The sequence below is a fragment of the Schistocerca cancellata genome, chromosome 6, assembly GCF_023864275.1.
Source record: "Schistocerca cancellata isolate TAMUIC-IGC-003103 chromosome 6, iqSchCanc2.1, whole genome shotgun sequence".
Taxonomy (NCBI): Eukaryota; Metazoa; Arthropoda; class Insecta; order Orthoptera; family Acrididae; genus Schistocerca; species Schistocerca cancellata.
In genome coordinates this window covers 324339740-324366321 of record NC_064631.1, presented here as the reverse complement: position 1 = coordinate 324366321, position 26582 = coordinate 324339740, and the positions used below count along the sequence as shown (strand labels likewise).

The following is a 26582-nucleotide window of genomic DNA, read 5'->3' as shown; positions in this document are numbered from 1 at the left end:
CCAGGCGTCACTACTTCAAACGGCACATTAACAGGCTACAGGGCATCATACACGATAAAATACAAACACAACAGTGGAACCAAAAACTCGAAGGGCTGGACACCGCGCGACCTGACGTGTGGCAACTAGCCCCACACTTCACCAGGGAGAAAATACACTTCTGGAAATGGAAAAAAGAACACATTGACACCGGTGTGTCAGACGCACCATACTTGCTCCGGACACTGCGAGAGGGCTGTACAAGCAATGATCACACACACGGCACAGCGGACACACCAGGAACTGCGGTGTTGGCCGTCGAATGGCGCTAGCTGCGCAGCATTTGTGCACCGCCGCCGTCAGTGTCAGCCAGTTTGCCGTGGCATACGGAGCTCCATCGCAGTCTTTAACACTGGTAGCATGCCGCGACAGCGTGGACGTGAACCGTATGTGCAGTTGACGGACTTTGAGCGAGGGCGTATAGTGGGCATGCGGGAGGCCGGGTGGACGTACCGCCGAATTGCTCAACACGTGGGGCGTGAGGTCTCCACAGTACATCGATGTTGTCGCCAGTGGTCGGCGGAAGGTGCACGTGCCCGTCGACCTGGGACCGGACCGCAGCGACGCACGGATGCACGCCAAGACCGTAGGATCCTACGCAGTGCCGTAGGGGACCGCACCGCCACTTCCCAGCAAATTAGGGACACTGTTGCTCCTGGGGTATCGGCGAGGACCATTCGCAACCGTCTCCATGAAGCTGGGCTACGGTCCCGCACACCGTTAGCCCGTCTTCCGCTCACGCCCCAACTTCGTGCAGCCCGCCCCCAGTGGTGTCGCGACAGGCGTGAATGGATGGACGAATGGAGACGTGTCGTCTTCAGCGATGAGAGTCGCTTCTGCCTTGGTGCCAATGATGGTCGTATGCGTGTTTGGCGCCGTGCAGGTGAGCGCCACAATCAGGACTGCATACGACCGAGGCACACAGGGCCAACACCCGGCATCATGGTGTGGGGAGCGATCTCCTACACTGGCCGTACACCACTGATGATCGTCGAGGGGACACTGAATAGTGCACGGTACATCCAAACCGTCATCGAACCCATCGTTCTACCATTCCTAGACCGGCAAGGGAACTTGCTGTTCCAACAGGACAATGCACGTCCGCATGTATCCCGTGCCACACAACGTGCTCTAGAAGGTGTAAGTCAACTACCCTGGCCAGCAAGATCTCCGGATCTGTCCCCCATTGAGCATGTTTGGGACTGGATGAAGCGTCGTCTCACGCGGTCTGCACGTCCAGCACGAACGCTGGTCCGACTGAGGCGCCAGGTGGAAATGGCATGGCAAGCCGTTCCACAGGACTACATCCAGCATCTCTACGATCGTCTCCATGGGAGAATAGCAGCCTGCATTGCTGCGAAAGGTGGCTATACACTGTACTAGTGCCGACATTGTGCATGCTCTGTTGCCTGTGTCTATGTGCCTGTGGTTCTGTCAGTGTGATCATGTGATGTATCTGACCCCAGGAATGTGTCAATAAAGTTTCCCCTTCCTGGGACAATGAATTCACGGTGTTCTTATTTCAATTTCCAGGAGTGTATATACCCCAACGCTTCAAGGGCCTGACGGACCTGCATACTCAGCGGAAGAGAAAGCAGAACTAATGGCCCGCACACTCGCAACGTCATTCACACCGAACCTGGTACCATCAGATCCAGTGTTCACACTTGCTACTGACCAGGAGGTTACACGCATTCTAGCCCAACCATCGCGCGACGACATTCGACATGCTAGCACAGCCGATGTCTCCTGGGCTATAATGCATTCCGCTGCTAGGAAAGCCCCTGGTCATGATGGCATTCAAAACCGTGTCCTCCAGGAGTTCACGGATAAAGCTACTGAATATCTAACACACATAACGAATTCCATACTAAAACACCAACACTTCCCTGCCTTTTGGAAGACGGCCAAGGTACTGATATTCAAGAAGCCGGAGACAGACCACAGCGTCCCACAAAATTACCGACCCATCAGCCTTCTGAGCTCGTTCAATACGATTGTTGAGAAGATGATTCTCAAACGCATCACTAGGCACTGCATAACAAATGACATCCTGAGACCGGAGCAATTCGGCTACAGGAATCACCACTCCACAACACAACAACTCTTACGGGTCGTTGAACATATAACACATGGCTTCAACATAAACAAAGCAACAGGGGCGGTTTTCGTGGACATCGAAATGGCTTTCGACCGTCTATGGCACAACGGCCTCATTCGCAAACTCAGCGACGCGGGATTCCCCGACGGGCTGGTGCGTCTAATCACTCATACCTCACAGACAGGAGTTTCAACACTGACGTGCAGGGAAAACAATCAACACGAGACGGTATACACGCGGGAGTACCCCAGGGAAGCATCCTAGGGCCCCTACTGTTTAACCTCTACATAAACGATCTCCCAACCACATACAACACAACGTTGGCAATCTACGCGGATGACACAGCCATCCTCGCGCAAGATTGGAAACCATCAAACATTACGTCACGCTTACAGATTGCACTCAGAGTGGCTGAGCCTTGGTTGGAGAAATGGCGTGCTAGAGTAAACGTCGACAAGTGCGAAGCCGTTCTGTTCACTAGAAGACCGAAGCAACTACGCAAACACCGACACTGCAGACCAGTAACTCTACATGCACGCCCAATACGTTTTCGTGAGAAAGTCAAATAGCTCGGTGACTGGCTGGACCGGAAATTGCTCTGGGAGAACCACATACAACACATGACCAACCGAGCTAGCGCGAGGCTCAAACAGCTCTACCCTATGCTCAACAGGCGTAGCACACTGAACAAAAGGGTGTCGAGGTCCTTGTACATGACACTTATTCGACCCCTGATCACGTACGCAGCTCCTGTCTGGGGATACGCTGCGCCTGCACGCCTGCGCCGCCTGCAGCTCATACAAAACAAAGTACTGAAAATCATAAGCAATGCTCCACGATACACACGCATCGCAGACCTTCACTGGGAATACCGACTTCAGACTCTCACGGTGGTAATCCACATACTCACCACAAGACTATACAGAAACTCCAGACATTCGCAGAACCCGTTTATTCTGAATCTGGGGAACTACGACCACAACCATAGATGGAAACATAAAAGACCAAAAGACATACTTGTAAGGACCTAACATCTATGGCGAAGCACACGCAAACACAACGGTACCGGTGAGCCCCTGTTAATCAGACGCCATTACTGGATATCCAGCTGGAATACAGTAGGGAAGTCCTACCGTACACTGCATGCAGACAAACTCCACACATCCCCCACACAGTGAGATGATCTATGGCCGATCTCCCACTACTATATGACAATCTTGATTGTTCCAGGAATGTAGCGGCTGCAGCAACTGGGATACATCGCCATCGCTTGCCACGGTAATGATGCATGGTACCCATACTAACAAATCCAACCTTGCATGAACTATCGCAGCAAGTAAGCCACTATTGCTCTTACTACCCATCCCACTGTCGCAGAGGTTTTTTCCCACGGCACGAGCCTCGGCACTTTTTTCCCTCTGCTCTTCAAATCGCTACCCTCACTCGCGTTTCGTCCACTATCTATCACCTGATGGACCGTGTTAATCCGTAGTCATACCCAGACGCACGGATAACATCACTGCCCAGCATCCTGTGATCCACTTACTAGATAACTAACATGTTGACGGAGGTGACAGTAGAACTTTTGGTTTGGACACCACGTTGGTGCGGGCATGGAGGGGCCCCATCTCTATTAAAGCTCGGCTCTAGTTCACCACCGGCAATGGAGGGTGAAGTTTTGACAATGCCAGCTACTCGTGCTGGCGAAACGTCAGTAAAATCATCAGACGAACGCTGGCCGAAGAACCCGAAACAGAAGCAAATATGCAGTTTGTCAATGAGATAGAAGATTCAGTCTTTGACGTATATTTCCGAGGAGCAGCAATAATTACAAATATATTCTTAGCAATGCCAAATTTAGGAACAGATTTAGTTCATTGGATCTGACGGGGATTTGCTACCGATAATGTCAACCTGTGTGGTAAAGCGCGCGCGCTGCGGCATGCGCCAGTGATGTAGACGCGGATACCTACCTGGATGTACTGGTCCTCATTCCTGAGGTGCTCGGCGATGAACTCGACCGCCTCGGTGGCCTTGGAGGCCTCGGGCGAGAGCAGCAGCGAGTCGGAGCTCTCGCTCTCCCGGCGAGCGGGCGGCAGCTCGGCGGCGCTGGCCTTGCGGTTGACCTTGCAGTTGGGGTGGTGCAGGTTGGACATCTCGACCGCCTCCAGCTTGGCGCGCGGCCCGTGGCCCGCCCCCGCCGCCGCCGCGGCCGCCGCCGCCGCCGCCACCGGAGGCAGGTGCCTCGGCAGGTCGGCCGGCGACCCGTGCGGCGGCGCGCCCATCCCGGGCATCTCCATCATCCAGCGCAGGCGCGTCTTCTTGGGGCGGCGCATCAGCAGCAGGATGGGCAGGTAGTAGAGGAAGACGGCGCGGATCCAGGGCGGCATGCGGTGCGTGCGCGGGCCCCGGAAGTTCCAGTTGATGATGATGACCGTCACCAGGATGCTCACCGTGTTCATGATGAACGTGAACAGCAAGTACTTGGCGATGAGCGGCAGCACCAGCGACGTGGGCGGCAGGATCTTGGAGACGAGCAGCAGGAAGACGACGAGCGACAGCAGGATGCTGATGCCGAGGGTGACCTTCTCGCCGGCCTCGGCCGGCAGGTAGAAGACGAGCACGCAGAGGAACGAGATGAGCACCGTGGGCAGGATCAAGTTCACCGTGTAGAACAGCGTCTTTCTCCTGATGATGATGTAGAAGGTGATGTCCGTCTCGGTCGGGTGGTTGCCCTCGTAGATGTTGAGGTAGGCCGGCACCTCGATAATGTCCCACGTACCCGACTTCCAGTAATCGGACAGGTCCACAAAGGTTTTGTTATTGTACAGCGCTAAGGACACTTGGTCTCCGTTGAACGTCCACGACCCGAATTTCATGATGCACGTCTGCTGGTCAAACGGGAAGTACGTCACGTCGATGGTGCACGAGCTCTGAAAGAAAATTGGTGGTGATCAAGAGTGAAACAGACAGATTCTTCCTTCTCGCCTCACTCTTTATTGTCGGATACTGGCACGAACGTCGTCCAACCATTCGCAAGTGTGGAAAAAGTCGGGAGGTAAACCCTGAAATTAATATAGGCATTACGTGAACAAATCGACATAGAAATTTATTGTGTGATTAAATTTTTTTTGCTTTTGTTAATTGTGACATTATCAATGGAATATAGCGATTCCAAAACTGTTAGTTTAGTAAACCGGGTATGCTCTGACTGTTGTCGTTACTTTGACGACTGACACGCCATAAGTTTTATAGAAATTAGATTTCTATTAATACCTTCAGGCGTTGATATATATCAACGGGGACAGGTGAAAATGTGTGACCCGCCCGGGACTAAAACCCTTGATCTCCTGTATCTCCTGCTTACATGGCAGACGCTCTATCCATTTTTTCTTTCTTTTTTTTCGTTGTTGATCGTTGTGTTTGGTCGTTGCAGACGTCACATGACATCCGGTCAAGTTCGTTTGTTGATCCTTCAAATCAGTTTTTTTATTACAGAGGCCATCCAGCTGTCTGACCAAACACGCTGAGCTAGCGTGCCGGCAAAAAATGAGGAACGCTTCACGATTTTGCGTGTCATCCTTGCACAGGGGCCATGCTAATCTTCTCTGTATCGATTCAATTTTAGTATATGTATCACCGAAGCGAGTACATCCATTTGAGACACCGAGGGCACAGTGGATAGTGCGACGCAGGGACTATCTCGTGCACGCCTCCCGCGAGACCTACATTCGCACCTTGTATGTCCACACACTACATCCTTAGTGTCCCACCCCGACGTACTCATTACTCGTGGAAGACGTTCTTACCAAGTCCCGTAAGAGTTCGGTGAATATGTGTGCATCCACACAGAAGAAGAAGGTCATGGCCGGTATTGCCAGAACTATATACTTATATGTCATGTCCGAAAGAACAGACACCATATCCATATAAGTATAAGTTTAATAGCTCTCCGCTAGCCCTCAGTTTAATGTTTAGTAAATACTGTTTGTTGGTAAAGTTCCATCAGTAATACTAGATGGTGCCATGTAGTCCAGATTTTCTTGCGCAATAGTTAGAGAACATGTTTTGACATAACTGAATTCGAAAAACTGGGTTAAAGTATGCTTGTGCAAAATCAGCCAATATCATTCACCTAAAAGGCCATTGTTTACAGCTGTATCATGTATGTTGTCCATTAATTCTCGGAACAGCCCACTGATTAGCTTTTTGTTCACCTGTATATATCTGCCAGTATCTTTCGACTTCTGAGGTCACATACATGATTTCTCTGTTTCGAGGTTTCTTTGACCACTGGTCATTTTTACCCTATGATTACATATACACAGTTCATTAAACAGTGCTGAAGCCAATAGCAGTATGGAACTAAGGAATAGAAACAATAACCATCAGTATACAGACAAAGGCCCATTTGTAATTGTTAATGTACCGGTATATGAAACTAATAAAAACAAATACCATTTGTATATTCCTCAAATTACAAGCTATTGTGGCTCCGACAGTGCTTCAGGTGTAACATATAATGTCAAATGCCTCCGGAAACAAGAAATGAAGTTTGTTTGGCCAAAAATGCTAGATACTGATTCGACAACTGAAGAACAGCTAGCGTTAATTCTAATTACATCGGATGTTCTTAAACGAGGATTTAGGTTTAAGATGGATGAAAGTGAAGGTATTATGATCAACTAATTTGGAGCTATGTGTGTAGTATTCCATCCTAGTACCTTTTATTACATAATTTTGGTGTTCGATCATACTGATTTATGTACTGCACTAGGTTTTTTTCTTTTACTAGGCTTAGTAAAGCACTTAAGACTACTTTGGACCAATGTATTTCTTTTTGCGTGGTCAAAGTTCCACCGTGTTTTTGAAATATTGATCACAAATGCAGACCGGTGAATGTATCCTGAAATCCTTGCTAACTGTCACTACCTACAGTTTCTCCATCACTTCATCTGCATTTTAGAAAATGTATTGCACTAATTAGTATATAGTCCTTTGATACAAGCTTCCCACGTTCACTATCATAAATAGCAAAGAAGTTGAAACAGGCTTGATAATCACACCTGAATCTGAAAATCGGACAAAGTATACCTGGTTTACAGTATTACATAAATTATCTTTGTGGTTCGCAAAGCATTTTTTTCAACTTATTACCGGTTTCAGTGCCGTATGCACCATCATCAGGTATAAAAAGGTCGACTACGAATAATAAGTCAATGTTAACATCTGCTTTGTAATCACTTTCATGTGCATTTCGTAGCCAAGCATTTTACATCTGAATGTGGTGCATAAGGTATTGGACATGTGTTAATCGAAACACTTTACGATCGAGACAAAAAAAATTCATATTACTTACGTAACTTTTTCCATATGTATACGAAATAATACTTGCGCTGTGACGAACCTGCCTGGACTAGGCATTTTATTTTAATAAAATAAATTTTTTTTCCTAACGCTACTGTAACCTTTTTAAATACCGAAAGAAAGACATTACTTCCACTAAACTCTTTGGTTAAAACAAGCACTTTATTTAGTGCTACAGCCCAGTTTTCAACTTCAGCTCATTCCCAAGGGCACCTATACCACAAAAACACCAAAATAGAACGGACTCAGGAATCGCCCAAACGAAGCAACCACTTTCTTACATAAATTATACTTCCTTAGAGTCTCTCGAGCATATCTAAGTCTCGAACCTGTCCATTTTCCCTAAAGCGAAATTTAATTATTCGATTCATCTTGCGTTTCTTTGCTTAAGTACTCCAAGATGCTTGCCTGCTGTGACTACTTCCAGTGGCCCATCGCCCATCACGGGAGCATATGATACTGGAGATTTTTCCTCTCATTTCCCGTGCTACCTTAAGTTTATTTATATAACGGTCAGCTGTCAAGTTTGGCACCAGCTGCTAATCATTTATAAGTCTGTCAGCAGTATGTAAAAATTTAGTGAGGATCACTCCTTCACGTACACAACTACATCGTCTGCGAGTGTGCTACCAATTCATTTATACAGGGTGATTCCGTTAGAAATTTTCAGGAATGACTGAAAAAGGATAAACGTACCAATTTGAGGTAAGACTCCCTGGTCCGGAAACAATCGAGTCGGAAGTTAGAAGCGAAAATAATTATGATACCTCCGTCTATGGGATACATGTACCGTTTCTGTCGTTGTCAAGATTGTAGGGATGGCAACTTTTAGAGGTAGTAGTATGAACCAAACCAAGAAAAAGTATCTAATGAACGTGGGCTCTAAAATGTATACCTTAAGAGCAATGATTACTTGTTCATCTTCGGTACTGTGATACTGATCTCTTCTACTGAACAAGTGCTCATAGCTCTGAAGGCGTGCATTTTAGAGCCCATCTTTACTCTATATTTCTTTTTATTGTTTTGGTGCATACTCTACCACTAATACCCTACAATGTTAGCAACAACAGTACCGGTGCATGTACTGCGAAAATTATCAAAAGTTTCAGAACGTATGAAATAACAGGCATACTGTAGCTCATGCTTTCAGCATAGACTGCAAGTGGCAGAGGCCCTCAGTGCTAGTAGAAAGAAGAGGTTAAAAAACACGTTGTCTAAAGTGCATGGTGGCTGTACACCTGGACGCCCAGTCTCTCAGTTCAAACAGAAAAACGCACAGCGGCGTGGGTGCGTCTGCAGGAACTGCCGTCTTTCCAGCGAGCACTGCAAAATACAGAAGGCATACATCATTAAAACATTTTATAATCCAATATTTCGATAACAGATATATTATTTAACCATTGCTTACTGTTTCAAGATGCAAGGAAGACTTTTTTGCACTAGTGGAGAAAGAAAAATGACTTTTAAGAATGTGACATATAAAAGCCTCGTTTGTAAGGGGTTAATAACGGCATGCTGTGAATGGAGCAAGAGTCATATTCTAATAATGATCAACTGCATATGACTGCGTTGATCCTAACATCGTACCGGGTAATGTACAGTGTCGATATAGCAGGAGACATCGACAGACATTGCCCCTAATTAGTGAACTGGATTTCATTGAAGTTGTGTAGTGTTGTGGCAGGCTTTAAGATAATTTCCAGGATTTGCGCTGCGTCTTGGGCGTGAATTGGCAGTTGGCTGTGTATCCCTGTTTGTGCCTGCAGTTTGTGACTTTAATTCAGTCGAATTCTCTCTCTTTCTATTAAACTAAGATCGATTACAAAAAATCGAGCTGATCCCACAACTTCAAATGGAGAGCTCCTCGTTCGTAATATCCTAAATTTTTGCGTGTTAAAAAGTTTATTCTTGTGTGATTTAAAAGAAACTTTCAACTCCAACATAAAATTATTGCAAATTAGCCGACTATTTTCATACAAGTCGTTTTTCATGTATGTAATCTGTTAGCTCTTATCGTGTGATTCAAGATTTCAGTTCTGACTTCCTTTTCAGATATTATGCCTAAAATTACTAACATCTCTTGAGAATCAGAACCACCTATTATTCGCTCTGACGTAATATGTTTGATGTGGGCAAGCTTCCTTGAGAAAATCGCACCAAGCTTCATACGATACTACTGTTCACCTTATTTTTTGACACTTTTTGTTTAAAAAAAAGCTCTTTTCAAGCAGCCGAGGTATCTCATCTGAAGCACGAGATATTCGTATTATTTTGGATCAACTGTATACAAGAAATCTGGTGTGAGGAGCGTAGTTTATGAAGTAAGGTGTGTCTCCAGAGCGAACGCTGAACAATGCAGGATTCATCACGCACGTCATCCGGCACATTTTATTTACATTCCCACGAAGTCAGGCAATTTCCAGCAGAACAACGTCCATGCACAGAGCGCCCTTTTCTTCATCTGCTGCCCTGACAAACGCCATCGACAAACATGACGCCAATATTTTTTTCGAAAGAGTGAACCGCCATCTTACTGTATATTACGGTATTTAGCTTCTATACTATCTAAATTTCGGTTTTTATGACATTATCAAGTACGATGCTAAAAGTTCTTAGACCATTAACATGTCATATCTGTTAAAGCAGTTTGACTGCCTTAACTACCGAAGATGTTAATGGTGTAGGAAATTTTAGAATTGCGTTTGATAATGGCATAAAAACCGAAATCTAGATACTACGGAAAATCACCACAGTAATACACAGTCAAATGGCGGTTTAAAATTTCGAAGAATATTGCATTACTGTGGCAAAACACCATCGAAAACTTTTTACTGACACGAATGAGTTTGTGAGCGACATGATGGTTAGGCATGTGGCTCGTTCTGTTTTAGCGACAGCGTCGCTAGACCAGCTATGACAACAGGGAGAAGTACTCCCAAGATCACAAGCAACACGTCTATGACCGGCTGTATATAGCCTACACAAGAGCTGGAAGAAAATCTGTAACTGTGTATATTACCCTGTGATTATGATCCTGTACCAGCCTGTACAATAATGGGAGTAAACATTTATGTAAGACTTTTATCAGGGCGCTCATTTTCATTTTTCACTAGTGCATATGCTTACTACTTTTTCATAAACACTGATATATAATACACATGCTGTAGTGGGTGACTCCATAGGTAGGTAGTGACATCACCATTTATTTTTTTAAACAAAATTTTTAGTCTAGGTCGCACTCTATTTCATCTAATTACACGGCAGGAAAGACTAACATCATGAGATCAGTAACTTGAAGAATCAGTGCAACATATTACTTCAAATAGTAAGTGAGCATACCGAGTATAAGCGCATATTGATCTGATGACGACAATCTGACGAAACCCATAAACAGAAGGAACGAAGTACAATCTCGATTAAAAATTTTACGTGTATGTACATATTGGCCGCAGACCTCTACAAAGACTTCTGGTCTGCCATTATTTTATTTTTATATTGATCATTCCTCTTGTCTTTTTGGGTGAGGGGAGTTATAAGTTAAATACCTTAATTTAACACCAAATTCATCATATTTATTAACAAAGTCAGAGTGGTTTTAACAGATACAAAAAAATGGAAATGAGCATATGGCATCGTTGGCCGGGAGGCCCCAATCGCGGAAATTCGGCCGCCAAGTGCAAGTCTTATTTCAGTCGACGCTACACAGGGCGACTTGCGCGCCGGCTATGAGGATGAAATGATAACACAACACCCAGTCCCCGAGCGGAGAAAATCTCCAACCCGGCCGGGAATCGAGCTCGGGCCCGCTTGTATGGGAGGCGAGCACGTTACAACCCAGCTAAGCAGGCGGGCAACTGATACAGAATAGAACGATGACATTCACTACAAGTGACAACATAGCAAATAATTAAGGATTTCTTGAAACTTGTATACGTTATAGATATGAAGGTCCCTTTTTAGGGTTTTATTACTGTTATGTTTTTGATTCATGTAAAGTTGTTCTAGTCGACAGAAATAAAATGTGAAATGTAATCTTGCAGTAACTAGAACGTTGGTAGATACAAATGCTTGCTCAGTAAGTCTGTTTCACACTCCGTACAGAGTGAAACTCTTGCACAGTGTTTCTAATTTTCTCCGTGTAGTCTTCCAGCTTATCAAATTGTTGGAGATGAAATGGACTGATGCAGAACTGAATGAATTCCTGTAAAGAGTCAACGAGCAAAGATTACGAATGAAGAACTTCAGAAAACGATGAATTGGAATCGATGAACACATAATACTATCATGAGTTGTAGATGAAAATTGTTGCTGAAGATGTGATGGAGTGAAAGAAACGCATGTGTATTGGTATATACAGGGTGACAATTATTGAACTATACGAGAAAAACGTAAACTGGTTACCAACTACGGCGTGCACAAACTTTATTCAACATTAAACGTCACTACAGATATTCGGATTTAGGTTATGACATGTTCGATACGCCTGCCATCATTGGGGATGATGTGGTGCAGACGAATAGCGAAATTCTGCATAGTCCGCTGAAGTACCGGAACATCGATTCTGTCGATGACCTCCTGAATGGTTGTTTTCAGCTCAGCAGTGGTTTTGGGGTTATTGCTGTAAACCTTGTCTTTAAAATAGCCCCACAAAAAGGAGTCGCGTGTGTTCAGATACGGGGAATATGGCAGCCAATCGAGGCCCATACCAGTAGCCTCTGGGTATCCCAGATAAAGAATGTGGCCCCCAAGATCTCCTCCAGGACATCAAACACTCTCCTGCTTCGATGTAGTCGAGCTTCGTCTTGCATGAACCACATCTTGTCGAAATCAGGGTCAGCTTGGATAATGGGGACGAAATCATTTTCCAAAACCTTTACGTACCGTTCGGTAGTCACTGTGCCATCAAGGAATATCGCACCGATCTTTACGTGACTGGACACTGCACACCTCACAGTCACCTGTTGAGGGTGAAGAGACTTCTCGATCGTGACATACTGATTCTAAATCCTTCAAATGCGACAGTTTTGCTCATTGACGAACCCATCCAAATGAAAGTGGGTTTCGTCGCTGACCCAAACCATGCATGCGCATACTAATTCCTATCATGCCTGCGGCCAACCGTGCAGTTTGAACGTCCTAACGCAAACCGTACAGAAGTTATGACGATTTTACTTCACATAGTTCAATAACTGTCTCCCTGTATGAGGCTGTCATTGATGAAGTAGATAGGAACGGCTGTGCTAAAATGAAAAGTATGGCTGGCAAGCGTCAAGTTTGGAGAATTTCGTTAAGCCAGTCTTTACGTAGATGACAGAAACAATCTATATATTTAGGAGAACGTGCTGAAAAGTAATGCCTCCGAATTTTTTTTATTTGGAAATTCTTAAAGTTTTTTTTAGATAAAATAAACGTTATTAACATTCTAGATCTATATTCTTCATGCCTGCATGTTTATTTCTCGACATAGTCACCCCGTCGACGAACACATTTCTCCCACAACGAGGGCAGTTTGTTGATACTGTCATTGTAGAGTATTTGACATTGTTGTTGGAGCCACAACCTCGCCTCTCCTTGCACCGTTTCATCACTATCAACGTGCGATCCTCGATGGCGTTCCTTATGTTTTGAAAGCAGATGAAAATCGGATGAAGCCGAGTCGGGACTGTGTGGGGGATGATCGATGACATTGAACCCAACGCGTCGGATTGTTGCAGATGTCGCAGCGCTCGTGTGTAGTTCGGCATTGTCCTGATGAAGGAGAGGGTGTTCCATGGGTGGACGAACTCTTCGACTTCTCACGCACCGACTTACAATTGTCACGTTACACGCCGCCATGTTCTACGCTACAATTCGGAGCCCTCTAGTGGTAGAGGGTTGCAAATATGTAGACATGAAGAATAAAGATGTAAAACGTTAATAACGTTGTTTTAACATTTATAGTGTATGTTCTTTTGGACCTGTCCGAAAGAACAGATACCATGCATATAAATATACGCAGCGGCTGTAAAAAAAACTTGGCCGGCCGCGGTGGTCTAGCGGTTCTGGCGCTGCAGTCCGGAACCGCGGGACTGCTACGGTCGCAGGTTCGAATCCTGCCTCGGGCATGGGTGTGTGTGATGTCCTTAGGTTAGTTAGGTTTAAGTAGTTCTAAGTTCTAGGGGACTTATGACCTAAGATGTTGAGTCCCATAGTGCTCAGAGCCATTTGAACCATTTGAATTTTTGTAAAAAGCTTGTATTGAAAACGACCCGTTTCTCGACAATTGAAGACGCATCCTCAGGTGATAAAGATTCTATTTAACAACTCACAGCGGAAAGTTAACTGCCTTATAGCCATTCTCCATCACTCACCATGAGCTATAAACTCATAGAGCGCTAAATGGGGTATGCCATACTTGCATCTTCACTTGACACGAAACCGGTCGTGACTTCGAATATATTTTACACCCACTGCGGATCATTCGTTCGACCTCTCCCTCGGAATCAGACGAGGCTGCGAGCATTTAGAATGACTGACAGGGGACACTGCGTGTGTAGTGTGCGACACCTGGGAATCTGGGTTGGACGAGAAGCGTGCTAGGATAGATGAAGTGGTTAAGACGACCACCCGCGATAAGCGCGAAATCTTGGTTCGAGCCGTGGTTGGCATAAATTTTCACTTTTCGTGGTTAGATTTACACTCATGCTCATAAATTAAGGATGATGCTGATACATGGTGAAACAATGCTCTGGTGGGCGGTTTGCGGGTTTAAATCACCTCGGGGTATGACCATGTGGTGCAACTGATCTGCGGTCGTCGCACGATGGCGCTGGCAGCAGTCCAGCAAAGGTGTGTTGGTGCGTCTCAGAGTAAGTGTGCAGCGAGTTAAGTGTGCAGACGTTTTCAAACGTGCTGTTGAGAATGGCTCAAAGAAAACATATTGATGACGCTTTGAGGGGTAGAATACTAGGGCGACTGGAGACTGGTCAAACACAGCAGGTCGTAGCATGGGCCCTCCATGTGCCACAAAGCGTGATCTGAAGATTATGGAAACGATTCCAGCAGACAGGAAACGTGTCCAGGCGCTACAGTACGGGACGTCCACAGTGTACGACACCACAAGAAGACCAGTATCTCGCTATCAGTGCCCGCAGACGGCCACGGAGTACTGCAGGTAGCCTTGCTCAGGACCTTGCCGCAGCCATTGGATGGAACAGTTGTCTCCAGACACACAGTCTACAGACTATTGAACAGACATTGTCTATTCGTCTGGCGACCTGAAGGTGCATTTCACTGACCCCTGGTCACAGGAGGGCCCGTAAAGCCTGGGTCAAGAACACAGTACATGGTTATTGGAACAGTGGTCCCAGGTTATGTTCACGGACGAGTCCAGGTATAGTCTGAACAGTGATTATCGCCGGGTTTTCATCTGGTGTGAACCAGGAACCAGATACCAACCCCTTAATATCCTTGAAAGGGACCTGTAAGGAGGTCGTGGTTTGATGATGTGGGGTGGGATTATGATTGGTGCACGTACACCCCTGCATGTCTTTGATAGAGGAACTGTAACAGGTTAGGTGTATCGGGACTTCATTTTGCACCAGTATGTACGCCTTTTCAGGGGTGCCGTGGGTCCCACCTTCATCCTGATGGATGATAACGCACGGCCCCACCGAGCCCACGGCCCCCCGAGGAGTACCTTGAAACAGAAGATATCAGGCGAATGGAGTGGCGTGCCTGTTCTCCAGACCTAAACCCCATCGAGCACATCTGGGATGCTCTCGGTCGACGTATCGCTGCACGTCTTCAAACCCCTACGACACTTAAGGAGCTCCGACAGGCACTGTTGCAAGAATGGGAGGCTATACTCCAGCAGCTGCTCGACCACCTGATCCAGAGTATGCCAACCCGTTTTGCGGCCTGTGTACGTGTGCATGGTGATCATATCCCATATTGATGCCGGGGTACATGTGCAGGAAACTGTGGCGTTCTGTAGCACATGTGTTTCGGGACGGTTTTCTCAACTTATCACCAATACCGTGGTCTTACAGATCTGTGTCGTATGTGTTTCCTATGTGCCTATGCTATCTGCGCCAGTTTTGTGTAGTGCCACATTGTGTGGCACCACATACTGCAGTTATCCTTAATTTATGAGCATGAGTGTATTTCAATGCCTAACTGCAGCTGATGTTGGAATTTCTGTTTTGTCATTAATAACATACGTTTTATTTAAAAAGCTTCAAGAGTTCTCACATAGAAAATTCGGAGCAATGACTTTTCAGCACATCTTCGTATAAAAAGTCATTGTGTGTATTTATGTACATTACACGTCTCCTCCTAAGCCACTGAATCAATTTCAACCAAAGTTCGCACACATATCTGGAAAGAAGCACTGTGGAGGAAGCCTAATGACGCAGAAAATATCACTCTAACGAGAACGAGATGGAAAAATGTGAGGAAACTGTTTATCATTTCTAAAGTAATCGCTATAACTGGTAACACATTTATCCCACTGTGATACGGCGGTTATTGCCTAAATGGAAAAAAGGAATTACCATGATATCTGATGCGTTCAAGCATCTGTTGGAAATAACTGCCACGAAGCAGCATTTGTCAGAAGAAAATTAGAGTGTTATTGACATGAGCGGGAAGAGGCCAATGGAACTGCTTCCATTCTACTTCAGAGTCGGATTGACGGAAACACTTGCATGTAGAAGCTAGTGGAATCGAGGAATCGGTTGGCAGCTTTCAGGATGATACATATGAAGTCGTGTGCCCTTAGGGGGTAAATGTGATACGCAAAGTGTTGTGTGCATGAAGGAGGAGGCGAGTGAATGATACTCACTAGTCGATAAAGCTATTCTCCGTATAAATTCTATTCTTTCCATTCAACGGGTCCTATAGTTCTTCCCCACTTTCACTGAGGATAGTGATGTCATCAGGTAATCTTAGCACTGTCATCCTTTCACGTTTAATTTTGATACGACTCATGAATTTTTTCTGTTACACTACTGGCCATAAAAATTGCTACACCACGAAGATGACGTGCTACAGACGCGAAATTTAACCGACAGGAAGAAGATGCTGTGATATGCAAATGATTAGCTCTTCAGAGCATTCACATAGGGTAGGCGCCGGTGACGACACCTACAACGTGCTGACATGAGGAAAGTTTCCAACCGATTTCTCATACACAAACAGCAGTTGACCAGCGTTGCCTGATGAAACGTTGCTGTGATGCCTAGTGTAAGGAGAAGAAATGCGTACCATCACGTTTCCGACTTCGATAAAGGTCGGATTGTCGCCTGTCACGATTGCGGTTTATCGTATCGCGAAATTGCTGCTCGCGTTGGTCGAGATCCAATGACTGTTACCAGAATATGGAATCGATGGGTTCAGGAGGGTAATACTGAACGCCGTGCTCGATCCAACGGCCTCGTATCACTAGCAGTCGAGATGACAGGCACCTTATCCGCATGGCTGTAACGTATCGTGCAGCCACGTCTCGATCCCTGAGTCAACAGATGGGGACGTTTGCAAGACAGCAACCATCTGCACGAACAGTTCACCGACGTTTGCAGCAGCATGGACTATCAGCTCTGAGTCCATGGCTGCGGTTACCCTTGACGCTGCATCACAGACAGGAGCGCTTGCGATGGTGTACTCAACGACGAACCTGGGTGCAAGAAATGGCAAAACGTCATTTTTTCGGATGAATCCAGGTTCTGTTTACAGCATCATGATGGTCGCATCCGTGTCTGGCGACATCGCGGTGAACGTGCATTGGAGGCGTGTATTCGTCATCGCCATACTGGCGTATCACCCGGCGTGATGGTATGGGGTGCCATTGATTACACGTCTCGGTCACCTCTTGTTCGCACTGACGGCACTTCGAACAGTGGACGTTACATTTCAGATGTGTTACGACCCGTGGCTCTACCCTTCATTCGCTCCCTGCGAAACCCTACATTTCAGCAGGATAGTGCACTACCACATGTTGCAGGTCCTGTACGGGCCTTTCTGGATACAGAAAATGTTCGACTGCTGCCCGGGCCAGCACATTTTCCAGATCTCTCACGAACTGAAAACGTCTGGTCAATGATGGCCGAGCAACTGGCTCGTCACAATACGCCAGTCACTATTCTTGACGAACTGTGGTATCGTGTTGAAGCTGCATGGGCAGCTGTACCTGTACATGCCATCCAAGCTCTGTTTGACTCAATGCCCAGGAGTATCAAGGTCGTTATTACGGCCAGAGGTGGTTGTTCTGGGTATTGATTTCTCGGGATCTATGCACCCAAATTGCGTGAAAATGTAATCACATGTCAGTTTTAGTATAATATATTTGTCCAATGAATACCCGTTTATCATCTGCATTTCTTCTTGGTGTAGCAATTTTATTGGCCTATAGTATATTTCCGTCCCTAGGGGAACGAAACAATATTAAAAAAAAAAAAAGGAACGATTCGTCTTCATGGGCGTTAGGAGCGGTCAACGGCGTTTCATTGCTATACTGTTAATGGATAATCGACTGAGCTGATTTACTGACGGTATTTAATTCATATGATATATTTAGAAATTATGCAATACTATCACAGATGTCTTCTTGAGAGTCCAACTCAACCAAAGCATTGACGTACTTAAAGCGATCCACAACGCAAGCACATCGAATATCAATGATGCCACTGTAGTACCTATAATTCCAAATTCGACCACTAAATATCACCCTAAGTTATGCTGTATTGGCTGCTAGATGTCACGAGAGGCGGACACGCTAGTAAAAAATGAGGCTGGCAGTATTGTGTGGTCAGTAAAGAAGCAATAACTGCAGAATGAATCGGCCAAGAGACCTGAGTGACTTCGAAAGCGGGCTAGTCATTGCGTGTCACCTGGGTGGCACATCTATCGAGGATATTTCAACGCATTCTAAAGCCTCCCAAGTTGACCGTTGGTGATGTGATTGTGAAATGGGAACGCGAAGGAACAACGACCGCTCAACCACGACCAGGCAGAGCTCATGTACTAACAGACACGAACTGTCAAGCACTGCGGATGTTGTTTGTAAAATATCATATGAAATCAACAGAAGAAATCACTAGTGAGTTCGAAAGTGCAACCAGAAATCCATCTAGTACAATGACTGTGCGTAGGCAGTTAAAAAGAATAAGCCATTAGGTAAATTTTGTTAATTTGTGGTAAGATCTTATGGGACCAAACTACTGAGGTCATAGCTTCCTAGGCTTACACACTACTTAATCCATTGTATTGTAGGTATTGTATGTTAACCGGGGACCTAGAAACGACTGAGAGGCTCCGTCCCCGTCACAGCCGCAGTGCTCCACAACCCCACGACGAATACCGCAGTCGACTTCACCCCTCCGCCGCCCCACACCGAACCCAGGGTTATTGTGCGGTTCGGCCCCCGGTGGACCCCCCAGGGAACGTCTCACACCAGACGAGTGTAACCACCATGTTTGCGTGGTAGAGTAATGGTGGTGTACGCGTACGTGGAGAACTTGTTTGCGCAGCAATCGCCGATATAGTGTAACTGAGGCAGAATAAGGGGAACCAGCCCGCATTCGCCGAGGCAGATGGAAAACCACCTAAAAACCATCCACCGACTGGTCGGTTCACCGGATCTCTACACAAAAATATCCACCGGGCGAATTCGTGCCGGGGACCAGGCGCTCCTTCCCGCCCGGAAAGAAGTGCTTTAGACCGCACGGCCAACTGGGCGGGAGACTTAATCTAACTTAAACTAACTTACGCTATGGACAATACACAGACCTATGCCCGAGTGAGGACTCGAACCTCCGTCGGGGGTAGCCGCGCGAACCGTGACAAGACGCCTGAGACCACGCGGCTACCCCGCGCGGCAGTAATTAAGGCTTTAGTGGTGTAATAAGCGATGCGACTTAGCAAGAGATGAATCTAAACGAGTGAATTGGAATGACGAATCACGCTATAACTTGTGGCAATTCGATGGAACTGAGAACGCTGTTTGCCATCATGCGTAGTGCCAACGGTGAAGTACAGAGGAAGTAATGCCACGGTATGGCGGTGTCTTTCGTGGTTATTCTGCATGAGAAAATGCTAAATGTGACAGGATATGAACACATTTTACAGTATTGTGTGCTGTGTACAGTAGAGCAAAAGTTTGGAATCAATGACTGTATTAACACGCCAGTGAACCATGTCGTAAAGCAGCAGCGGAGAGGCAATGATTTGAGGGCAATAACACTCTTGAAAATGTCTGGGTGAATACGATCTAAACCCAATGGAAGAACTTTGGGATGAGTTGGAACGTCGATTTCGCTCCAGACCCTAACGTTCATCATTACTACCTTCTCTCGTTTGGGCTCCTGAGGAGTGGGCTGCCATTTCTCCATAAACATTCAGACACCTTATTCAAAGTATCTCCAGTAGAGTTCAAGCCCACATAAAACCGAAGAGTGGACGCACACCGCATTAATGTCCTCTAATAGGTGTACGGACATTTCGATCGGATAGTGGAAAAGCGTACAGTATACCAGTTCTTGGATGTATACAATATAAAGGTGAAACGTACAGTAACTATATTTGTTACGCTTACAGCAGAACTACTCTAAACTGTCACTAATACAGCTCTCAGTAGTCCGGCCTCTCAGTATCCGGCACACTTCCAGCTTCTAGTCGTTCAACCTGAAATGACGCCTACAATAATGAAATTTCGTCTGCAACAATATTGTCAGTTAATTATAATGTTCAACGTTCCTGTACACTTTGAAATTGTGGCGTTCCTTACGGATCATTGTCATGGCTTCTAAAGAGAAACATGTTGTGCTAGACCTCAAGGAGAAACTCGAAATTAGATATAAATTGAACTGAGGTTCTTCGCAGAAAACCATTGTAGCTGGTAACAGTGTTGGACGAGCAACTATTTACGACCAAACTTCACCAGAAAAGAAGTAACCATAAGCTCACAGAAAAGTTACGATGAAACTGATGAAGAAGAGGACATAGGAGGAGAGAACATGAGGATGTCTCAAACCACTGGTGCTGAAGCTGGAGATGTCTTCCTGGAATACTTAATGCAACAATCAGAAACATGGCACACGACCTATGAAATGCTTGTAAAGCCGTTGTGTGATAAAGCATACTGCCGTCGCATATCATCAAGGAGACAACTAAAAAGGTGGGACATGTTTCATAGTGAGTGTCGAGTGATAGTAATATGTATGTACACACTCAAGGAATAAGTTTTCTTTGAAAATGAATGTATCTTTGGGTTTGATAAAGTAAAATCTCTATGTGTTTATACCAAATTTAACACACTCTCAATAATCCGGCAGTTCCGCTAATCCGGCACCCACATGTGCGAGGAATGGCCGGTTTAGCATGAGTCTAGTGTTCTGATTTTCGATGTGGTTGCGTTTCGGATAACTTTATATACTTGATGACCGACTGAACTAGACTGCCACAACACTTCTAAAGAGGAAACTGTATTATTTCGAAGTAGATCATGTGAACTGAATACCATCAAAAAAGTGAAGTTGTCGATACCTACAAAACCATGCACTGCCAATCACTGCTTTTTGTTCCTGGTGGAAACCGTGATTCCCTTGTTGTGGGCTATACTGGTTGGGTGGTAGTAGCCCATACGGCTGTGGAGACAAGAGAGTAAAGTGGTCACTAGGGTGTCTTCTTCCTCTTTCCCATAGACGTATTTTCCAAGGAACAAAATTCTAGATGGTTGTATAGTGTTCCCTCGCTTTAACGAATGCTCTCAAATGATAAAGAATGGTTTCGAATGTTCTAGAATATTTTCGAATGTCCCGGAACACTGCATAGAGGCGGCATAAACTGCATTTATCTGCACTTCAGCATAATCATCTTAACCGATAAGATGCGCAAGTTGGTAAAGACAGAAGAACAAACCGAGAGAGGTGGCGCAGTGGCTAGTACGCTGGCCTCGCATTCGGGAGGACGACGGTTAAAACCCGCTTCTGGCCATCCTGATTTAGGTTTTCCGTGATTTCCCTAAATCGCTTCAGTCGAATGTCGAGATATTTAAATCCATCTATACAACGATCAGCCAATACGAAAGCGTAACCTTCCCAACAAAGACCCTAAATTCACTCAATGTTTCCGATGTGCCCTCGCTAAAAACTTCAAACGCCATACTTACTTTACAATCCGTGTCCTGGCGAGAACAACTCTCTTCCTTGAAAACTAAAAATGGCTCTGAGCACTATGGGACTTAACAGCTATGGTCATCAGTCCCCTAGAATTTAGAGCTATTTAAACCTAACTAACCTAAGGACAGCACACAACACCCAGTCATCACGAGGCAGAGAAAATCCCTGACCCCGCCGGGAATCGAACCCGGAAACCCGGGCGTGGGAAGCGAGAACGCTACCGCACTCCTTGAAAACTCTGCAGCTTTAATGGCCTTGTCTTTACATAAATATAGATCATCCGCCGTACAAAGAAACTCATCCTTGGGAATATGAGCAAATGTTCGAATCGTCAGTGTTTCTCTGCATTCACACAGGTCATTTTCAGAGCAGCTCCACTTAACCATGTTCCCCGTTCCACTCGCGAATGGCATGTGGGAAAAATTACTGTCGGAAAGTTCTGTATTTGCTCTAATTTGTCGAATTTTCTCGTCGTGGCCATATGGGAGGAAGTAATAAGTTGTCCAGCTCTTCCCGGAGAGTACTCTCTCAAAATTTCAATAGCATAACCTCTCCGTGATGTACAACGCCTGTCTTTTGGCGTTTATCACTAAAGTTTGTTGACCATCTGTGTAACGCTCTCGCACCGATTAAACGGTCCCGCCACAAAACGTGCCTCTCTTCGTTGGATCTTCTCTATTTCTTCTGTCAGTCACGGGCCCCAGATTGATGAAAAAAACTCAAAAATCGGTCGAACATTCTATCTTCAACTTTCTTGTGGCTTCTATATCACGTTGGTGAAATGCTATTGCGTGCGGTTTTTCTGGATTAGGTTGTATGTGATTTTCGTTAAAGCAGTTCCTCACCGTATCTAATGCCTTGACCAGTTTTCTTTCCTCTTCAAATGTTCTTCCTTGAGCAGCAATGGCGGTGTCGTCTGTATATACGAATCTTTTTATTTGCGGGTGGTGTGGCTAATCGTTTGTGTACATATCGTACAGAATGAGGGAAAGGACGCTCCCTTGTGGTAATACATTCTTTGGGTTTCTCCATCTACTTCTTTTCTCTTCGAGGGTTACGTAGAGTCTTCGCTTCTGCAGCATGCCTCGTAATATAAGTCAGTCGAATGTCCGTTATTATTTCAGAAACTTTCGTGAGAAGCCATTGGTGGTTTACTGTATCTTGCGCAGGCAGCAGAAACGTCAAAAAAGACAGCAGAACTTTTCAGATCCTTTCGAAATCTCCAAAACGCTATTTTCCCCAGTGGTAGAAGGGGCAGAAGGATTAGCCGTTGACACTAGTTCAACGTTTCCAGGGTACGCCCGATTGTGTTCTTTCTGCAACAATCATTCGCGGAGGCTCCTTCCATGTACCCCAATCTATGATGGTGTTTCTAAACACCATTCAGTAAACGGGAAAAAAAGTGCGAGTCAGTACTTATACCACGAATTCCACTTATTCTAGCTAGCTTGTCATTCAACTTTAAAGGTTCCACTTCGCGGTAATATTAGTGTACTATGACTATCAATAAAGCACATGGGCAAACATTCCAATGTTGCGAATGTAGGAGGATAGTGTTTCTCTCACGGGAAACTATACGCAGCGTGTTGGACGACCTTAAAGCTTCTTCCTCTTTGCACCCGAAAGCAAAACAACAAATTTAGGTGAAAAACTATACGAATAAGGTGGATGACTGAACATTTTTCCAGTTGAGAAAACGCAAAGCGCAAAAAGATGGGTCGTTTTCAGTTAGTAACAGTAAATTATTGGGTTACAAATGGGATGATCATGCGAATACAAAGCCTCCGTCGTTCAAATGCCAACCACACCTGCCCGTGGTGTACCCTGCCAAGCTAACGAAGCTCTGACGGCCGAGTATCAGAGGTATAACTGTAAGATAGACTGCAAGGCAAATGGAACAGCAATACTCATTTAATGAGAGAGAGAGCTTTGGCTGATAAGCGCGGCGATGGTAGCCACATCACCAGTCTAGCCTGTTCTGTGTTGGTAGCCCACTCAGGGACATCTCAAAACACTCCTAGTTGCAAAGTTTGCCTCAGTGAATAGGATAACGGACACTGAGTATATGGAAAATTAAGGGTAGCCATACGACATGCAAGATAAATTGCTTACAAAGAAGAAAAAATAGCAAAGATATTCTTACAACAACTGTTTGCAGCTGTCTCAAAAACTAAGAAGAAACTCAACGGTAGTAAATACACTGACTGAAAAAAAAAGAGAAGCACAATGAGGACATGGTCGGATCTAGAGCAACTTTATACAAGTAAACACCATTGGCGGATATGTAAATGATTTAGAGCTGCAATTGTCAGGTAAAATGGCCAACAGAGTGCATTAGACTCGAAGAAAATAGACACAAATAGCAGTAATTTTATTTAATAATCTTATTTGGCTACCGGTTTCGGTGCGTCGTGGGCGCCTTCTTCAGGCTCCTATACACCTTGCTACATAAGTCATCTGATCATTTGTGCTATTATAGGACCACTACATCCAACTGGTTTCCGTAGATTTCTTGTCCGAAGACGGGGACTCTTCACACCTCAGTTGTCGTTAGAGATGTGGAGGATCCACGCCTCCCAAGAAGAAATCTACGGAAACCAATTGGATGTAGTGGTCCCTATAATAGCACAAGCCATGAGATGGCTTGTGTAGCAAGGTGTATAGCGGCCTAAAGATGGCACCAATGAGGCACCAAAAGTGGTAGCTATATTAATTACTAAATAAGATTGCGGCTGTTGGTATCTACTTTCTTAAAGCCTTCAACCAGCCACACTCCCATTCCATTTGCACAAGATGGAATTACAGAGAGGAGAAACGAGTGCGTAACTGTTGTTAGAGTTTGCTGTTGTTACCAAACCTGATTAGATATACAGGATGGCCATTGATAGTGAACGGGCCAAATATCTCACGAAATAAGCATCAAACGAAAAAACTACATAGAACGAAACTCGTCTAGCTTGAAGGGGGAAACCAGATGGCGCTATGGTTGGCCCGCTAGATGGCGCTGCCGTAGGTCAAACGGATATCAACTGCGTTTTTTAAAATAGGAACCCCCATTTTTTATTACATATTCGTGTAGTACGTAAAGAAATATGAACAATACAGGCACTACAGTACCCACAGAAACACGAAACACTAACGCTCATGACACGTGTTACAGACAGAAACGCTATACTTCAACATACATCCACAAACCAACACACAGAATAGCAAATATATCGAAGAGGCGAAACGCCACTTCGTGCACAACACGCGGTTCAACAGTACTCCAAATTCGGGAGTTCTGTGTATTCACTGCTCCGTGTAGTGTAAAATGTGTCTCGTCACTCCTTAAAGTATTGCTCGGCCATATGTCATCAACTTGAGTGATACTGAAGAGCGCATCAGGAATTTGCTGTGGGTTTTGGAGTTTCACGAGTATCAGTGTAATACAGACTACTATACTTCCCGTACTTTTGACCGTGGCATGGGCAATTCTCGTGACACAGTATGAGCGCTAGCAACACACGCGTCACATGCTGCATGATCCTTTAGAGCAACACCAATCTCGTCAATAACTTCACCGGTATGGGACGGCTTCCTCTTCCAAGTGCCAGACCAAGCTCATCTGTGTCCGCCGCTCGTGGTCTCGCGGTAGCGTTCTCGCTTCCCGAGCACGGGGTCCCGGGTTCGATTCCCGGCGGGGTCAGGGATTTTCACCTGCCTCGAGATGACTGGGTGTTTGTGTTGTCCTCATCATTTCATCATCATCCAGGAAAGTGGCGCAATTGGACTGAGCAAAGATTGGGTAATTGTACGGGCGCTGATAACCACGCTGTTGAGCGCCCCACAAACCAAACATCATCATCATTATCAAGCTCATCTGTGTTTTCGAGTCCCATTATCTTTTTTATACTCTTTAATGACAACGGCCCTCTTCTTCGACCTTCGAGACAGCGATACTCTCTCAAAGCGGTGTCTCTTCTCTATAGCCGCACTGTTCACTAACATTATTACTTGCAAAATGACAGCGTGGATATCATAACGCCATACAAACAGTGTACAGCGCCAGAACTGCGACTGGTAGCCAAAACTGAAACTAATTTTTTCAGCGTAAATCGGCTCCGCATTAACGCATTAGCATATCTGTCCAGCTTCGCTATCATAAGGTAATTACAGCTCACACAGAGCCATCTTTCACTATAACCACTCTGGTACATGTAACTAATACATAATGCATTAGTTTTTTTGTATAAAACAAACATTTATTACATGCCACTGAAGATGCTTCGTAAATAAAAGAAGTGAAACGCATGTGCAAAAACAAACTGCCTTTCTTTTAGTGGCAAAGACAGAACATAGTTCCATGAACTTTGAAGCAACTAAGGAACGACGGAAAAAGGAAGAAATTGACGGTAGCTAATACCTTTTTTAGAAATAAAGATATTCACAAATATACTTGTACCGATAGAAGATACAGATCAATTAAATATTATGTAATACTGAATCAAAGAATTCAAGTTCAGTTAAAAAATAAAAGAGCACACAGAAGCTCTGATATTGGGACTTATCACTATCTTGTAATGTCAAACTGACACTTCTGCTAAAGAGAAGAAGAAGAAACCTTTTATTACACCGAAGCAAGAAGAGGTTTATATTTACTCCAGGCTGAAAATATTAAGTGCATATAGCAGACTACTTTAAGAAAAGAATTAGAACAATTAGATATCCGGGACACCACTGAAGAAGACTGACAAATACTGACAAAGCCATTAAAAAATCTGCAAATGATGCATTGGAAAAGAGAGGGAAATATCGCCGAAGGCGTAGATTAAAAAAGTTGGTCTGCAGGAACTGCGGAAGTAATACAAAAAAAAGAAACAGCATATAAAAATATATTTCAAAGTCTACCACGGAAAATAAACGAATCTATAAACAGA

General features: G+C 45.0%; 1 protein-coding gene and 1 non-coding gene across 2 annotated transcripts in view; both read right to left on the bottom strand.

Annotated features, from left to right (window-relative positions):
* LOC126191401 (acetylcholine receptor subunit beta-like 1) overlaps positions 1–26582 on the bottom strand; it is an 895743-nt gene that overhangs the window by 89533 nt on the left and 779628 nt on the right. The window contains exon 6 of the mRNA XM_049932266.1: positions 4114–5073. Within this exon, the coding sequence (XP_049788223.1) occupies positions 4114–5073 (960 nt within the window). The remainder of the gene's footprint in view (positions 1–4113; positions 5074–26582) is intronic.
* LOC126090328 (U6 spliceosomal RNA) lies at positions 5686–5792 on the bottom strand. Its single transcript, XR_007521173.1, has one exon. It is a non-coding gene; the product is annotated as a U6 spliceosomal RNA (small nuclear RNA).